This window comes from Triticum aestivum, chromosome 3B (assembly GCF_018294505.1).
Source record: "Triticum aestivum cultivar Chinese Spring chromosome 3B, IWGSC CS RefSeq v2.1, whole genome shotgun sequence".
NCBI classification, from domain to species: domain Eukaryota; kingdom Viridiplantae; phylum Streptophyta; class Magnoliopsida; order Poales; family Poaceae; genus Triticum; species Triticum aestivum.
In genome coordinates this window covers 178,394,196-178,399,769 of record NC_057801.1, presented here as the reverse complement: position 1 = coordinate 178,399,769, position 5,574 = coordinate 178,394,196, and the positions used below count along the sequence as shown (strand labels likewise).

At 55.0% G+C, this 5,574-nt stretch overlaps 1 protein-coding gene across 1 annotated transcript; it reads left to right on the top strand.

Moving 5' to 3' along the window:
• The first annotated feature begins 3,097 nt into the window (after positions 1 to 3,097).
• Positions 3,098 to 5,201, top strand: LOC123069242 (cationic amino acid transporter 5-like). Its single transcript, XM_044492045.1, has one exon. The coding sequence runs from the start codon at positions 3,219 to 3,221 to the stop codon at positions 5,064 to 5,066; it is 1,848 nt and encodes a 615-aa protein (XP_044347980.1). The 5' UTR covers positions 3,098 to 3,218; the 3' UTR covers positions 5,067 to 5,201.
• Positions 5,202 to 5,574: the final 373 nt, after the last annotated feature.

Sequence of the window (5,574 nt, the reverse complement as noted above, 5' to 3'; positions counted from 1 at the left end):
TGCCTATAGTCACTTTACCTGGCTTTATCTTCTTAAGTGCAAATTTGATGTGTTTGATATATTCATTCAGTTCCAAGTGCATGTAGAACGTCTTCTCAAGCATAAGATTATTCATGTTCAGTCTGATTGAGGGGGGGGGGGGCGAATATCGCAACCTCAATACTTTCTTTAATAAGCTTGGGATCTCTCATTGTTTATCATGTCCTCATACACATCAGTAGAACGACGCTGTTGAGCACAAGCATCGACATATAGTTGAGACCGAACTCACACTCCTGGCTCACGCTTCTGTACCCTTTCGTTTTTGGAGTGATGCCTTTGCTACAACATGTTTTCTTATTAACCGACTACCTACGCGTGTCATTAATATGAAAACTCCTATTGAGCTCCTTTTACATGAAATTCCTGATTATACCTTTTTTAAGGTGTTCGGGTGTGCCTGTTGGCCCCATCTTCGTCCATATAATCATAGAAAGCTTGAATTTCGGTCTAAGAAATGTGTGTTTCTGGGTTATAGATCTCTTCATAAAGGCTACAAGTGCCTTCATGTGCCAACAAATCGTGTCTACATATCCTGTGATGTTGTCTTTGATGAGAACGTCTTCCCCTTTTCCGCCATGCCACAGCAACCTGCCACACCCCCATCTATGCATTCATCTCCTATTATGCTTGGCCAATTTGAAGATGTTGCATATTCGCCTGTGTTGTTACCTAACCATGGTGCAGGTGTTGGACGTGGTGCTCGCCTGGAACTCCTTCCGGATACAACTCCTGTCACGCATGTTGATCGGCCGGTGCACGTGCATGCACCCGTCGTCGACCCCGTCTCTGGAGCCGTGCCCGCCCATGCAACCGGACCGGCGCTGGCCTCTGAACCTGGGCTGGTACCAGCCGAGGCACGGCCCACAACAGTCGAGGCACGGACCATGACAGTCGAGGCGCGGCCCACAACCCCGACGGTCTCCCCCGGGTGGCTCGAGCGGTCCCCGTCACCGTCTCCACGCCCGGCCTCGCCTCCGTCATCGCCTTCGTCACCCGCCCGTATGTCCCTGCCGCCCCTTTCACCTGGGTCGGCTGGGCCTACCGTCGACTCGACTGAGCTCTCGCCTAGGCTCCCGTCGCCCGCCCTGCTGTCATCATCTCCCGTGTTGGCGCCGCCGGCTCCTGTTCCCGTTCCACCGCAACAACCGCATACTCGCAGCCGCAGCGGTATTGTTCAACCCAAGCAGCGTCATGATGGTACTGTCACATATTTGGCTGCCTGTCTTGCTCATTCTGTTGCAGATCCTACTGATGAACCACGTAACTATGAGGCCGCTATGAGTATCCCTCACTGGCGGGCAGCTATGGAGCAAGAGTACCACGCTCTTATGCATAATGAGACATGGACATTGGTTCCTCCTCCGCCTCGCGTCAACATCATTGATTCGAAGTGGGTTTTCAAAGTCAAGAGACATGCAGACGGATCTATTGAGCGCTACAAGGCGCGTCTCGTGGCTAGAGGGTTTAAACAGCAACAGGGTCTGGACTACAAGGACACATTCAGCCCGGTTGTTAAGCCTACTACCATTCGGCTTCTTCTGTCTCTTGCAGTCTCTCGTGGTTGGTCTCTTCAACAGCTTGATGTGTAGAATGCTTTTCTTCATGGGTTGCTTGAAGAGGAGGTTTACATGCGGCAGCCACCAGGGTTTGTTGATCCCGATCAGCCTCATCATCTCTGTCGTCCGACGAAGGCTCTCTACGGACTGAAACAGCCACCTCGTGCCTGGCATGCTCGTCTTGCTTCGGCCCTTCGTACTCATGGATTCGTTCCGTCGATAGCTGACAGTTTGCTGTTCTTATTTCAGCGCCCCAGTCTGACTGTGTATTTGCTTGTGTACGTGGATGACATTATTCTGGTCAGCTCTTCTGCCATGGCTGCTGATGCTCTTGTGACGGCTCTTGGCAGAGATTTTGCGGTAAAAGACTTGGGACAGCTACACTTCTTCCTGGGCATTGAAGTTGCACATCAGTCTCGTGGCAGCTTAGCTCTCACCTAGAAAAAGTACTCCCTTGATCTCTTGCGCCGTGCTGGTATGCTCAAGTGTAAGCCGTCACCCACGCCCATGTCCTCTACTGACAAGCTCTCGGCTACTGCTGGTTCTCCTCTCTCTTCTACGGATGCTACGGAGTATCAGAGTATTGTTGGTGGCTTGCAGTATCTGACTATCACCCGTCGTGATCTTTTATTTGCGGTTAACAGGGTATGTTAGTATCTTCATGCTCCTATAGATGTGTACTGGTCTGCTGTGAAGCGCATTCTTCGTTATGTGCGTCTCACTGTCTTCTATGGTCTTCATCTGCGACCTAGTTCCTCTGCTGTTATATCTGCATTCACAGATGCTGATTGGGCTGGGTGTCCGGATGACAGGCGATCCACGGGGGGACATGCTGTATTTCTGGGTCCTAATTTGATTGCCTGGAGTGCACGCAAGCAAGCCACTGTTTCTCGCAGCAGCACAGAGGCTGAGTACAAAGCAGTTGCCAATGCGACTGCTGAGCTTATCTGGATTGAGTCTTTGCTTCGGGAGCTGGGAATCTCCCAGTCACATCCTCCAGTTCTTTGGTGTGACAACATCGGTGCTACGTTTCTTTCGACAAACCCGGTGTTTCATGCACGAACCAAACACATTTAGATTGACTATCATTTTGTAAGGGAACGTGTTGCACAGAAGCTACTACAGATCAAGTTTATCTCCTTAAAGGATCAACTTGCCGACATCTTCACCAAGCCTCTACCTTCTCCCATGTTTGAGGTCTGTAGGCGCAATCTCAACCTCCTAGATGCATCAGGAGTGAGTTAAGATTGAGGGAGGGTGTTAGACTTTGTAACGTAGCCCAACTGTGTAATATGTATATTGTGTATCATTATAAATATATTTGATAGGCTACCTATAAAGGGTTGAGCCAGTTTCCACATATCCTACGTTTAACAAACGCTCGGCTCACACGGAAAAAGTACATGCGATGCAAGTATGCAAATGGAGATAGGGACTCGTCGAACGCAAGACTACACAACAAGACGTTCCGCTCACTCACTGACCAACCCACGCTCGGGCCACATATCTACACGGCTGGAGCTGCAGCTGCAGCTCACCACACTCCCTCCTCCATTTCCAGTCCACCCCAGGGTGCGAGCGTGAGCGTGAGCGTGAGCGCGAGGAGTGAAGCTCGAAGCCATGGCGGCTGCGGAGACGCAGCAGGAACAGTACGCGCCCAAGCCGGCGGCCGAGGGCAGGGGCTACTGGCGGTGGCACAGGGACGACTTCTTCCCGGAGCCGTCGTTCGCGAGCTGGGGCGCGTACCGCTCCGCGCTGGCCGCGACCCCCGCGAGGCTCCGCGACCGCTTCACCGGCCGCTCCACCGACGCCATCGAGCTCGGCGCGCTGCGGCGCCGCAGCGAGAACGAGATGCGCCGCTGCCTCACGTGGTGGGACCTCACGTGGTTCGGCTTCGGCTCCGTCATCGGCGCCGGCATCTTCGTGCTCACTGGCCAGGAGGCGCACGACCACGCCGGCCCCGCCATCGTGCTCTCCTACGTCGTCTCCGGTCTCTCCGCCATGCTCTCGGTGTTCTGCTACACCGAGTTCGCCGTCGAGATCCCCGTCGCCGGCGGCTCCTTCGCGTACCTCCGCGTCGAGCTCGGCGACGTCGCGGCCTTCATCGCCGCCGCGAATCTTATCCTCGAGAGCATCATCGGCACGGCCGCCGTGGCGCGCTCTTGGACGTCCTACTTCGCCTCGCTCATCAACAAGCCGGCGAGCGCGCTGCGCATACAGACGTCGCTCAGGGACGGGTACAACGAGCTTGACCCCATCGCGGTCGTGGTGATTGCGGTCACCGCCACCATGGCCATCCTAAGCGCCAAGGGCACTTCCCGGATCAACTGGGTCGCGTCCGCGATACACGTGGTGGTGATAGCGTTCGTCATCGTGGCAGGATTCATCCACGCCAAGCCGAGCAACCTGACCCCGTTCATGCCGCACGGCGTGCCGGGCGTGTTCCGCGCGGCGGCGATCGTGTACTTCGCCTACGGCGGCTTCGACAACATCGCGACGATGGCGGAGGAGGTCAAGAACCCGTCGAGGGACATACCGCTGGGGCTGCTGGGGTCCATGTCGGTGATCACGGTCATCTACTGCGTGATGGCGCTGGTGCTGAGCATGATGCAGCCGTACACGGAGATCGACCGGAGCGCCGCGTACTCGGTGGCGTTCAGCAGCGTGGGGATGCACTGGGCGCAGTACGTGGTGGCGCTGGGCGCGCTCAAGGGGATGACGACGGTGATGCTGGTGGGCGCGCTGGGGCAGGCGCGGTACACGACGCACATCGCGCGGAGCCACATCATCCCGCCGGTGTTCGCGCTGGTGCACCCCAGGACCGGCACGCCGGTGAACGCCAACATACTCATCGCCGCCGCGGCCTGCTGCATCGGGTTCTTCTCCAGCCTCGACGTGCTGTCCAGCCTGCTCTCCATCAGCACGCTCTTCATCTTCATGATGATGGCCACCGCGCTCCTCGTCCGTCGGTACTACGTGAGGGGCGTGACGACGCGGACGCACGCGCTGCGGCTCCTGGTGTTCCTGCTGGTGATCATCGCCTCGTCGGCGGGCATCGCGGCGTACTGGGGCACGACGCCCGAGCGGTGGGAGGGCTACGTGGTGCTGGTGCCGGCGTGGCTGCTGGGGACGCTCGGCATCCAGCTGATGGTGCCGGCGGCGCGCGCGCCCAAGGTGTGGGGGGTGCCGCTCGTGCCGTGGCTGCCCTCGCTCTCCATCGCCACCAACCTGTTCCTCATGGGGTCGCTCGGCTCGGAGGCCTTCGTCCGCTTCGGTGTATGCACCGCCATCATGCTCATCTACTACGTTCTCGTCGGGCTGCACGCCACGTACGACGTCGCCCACGATGTGTGCAGCGAAGACGAGCTAAAAGACTACAGCGACACCGATGATGCTGCTGCTGGTGAGAAGGCGGCAGTGAAAACGGCAGACGTCGAGAAGGCTAGCGCGGGAGACGGTGGCCGCTAAAGATGTCCGGAGTCGGCCGGACGGTCCTGATCCATGCGTGGCCGGTAGTCAGTAATCACTGCTTGACTATACGTTGTCTGAAAACTTGTAATTTGTACCAACAAATGAGGAATGTGAGAAGACTTTTTATCTACACACGATTGTAATCTTCATATTCAGAGTCTTGATCTTTGTTTTGTACTCCCTCCGTTCCTAAATATAAATCTTTTTAAAAATTCCAATACGAACTACATATAGATGTATGTAGACATATTCTAAAATGCAGATTCACTCATTTTGCTCATCCGCATGGAAATCCTGAAGGGATTTATATTTACGAATGGAGGAAGTGATGTACATGTGTGCGCGCTGGTAATGAGCAATCAATACATTGACATCACCATATGAGAACTTGTTATTTGTGCAACAGACTATTTTTTTAAACCATGCAGAAAAATTGCGTGCAATATATTTAAAGGGAGACTCTATTTCTGAGCTGAAAAAGAAACAGTTGCATCAGTCACTTTTT

Excerpts from the sequence above, each read along its gene's own strand:
- LOC123069242 (XM_044492045.1), top strand. The coding sequence starts at position 3,219 with ATGGCGGCTGCGGAGACGCAGCAGGAACAGTACGCGCCCAAGCCGGCG.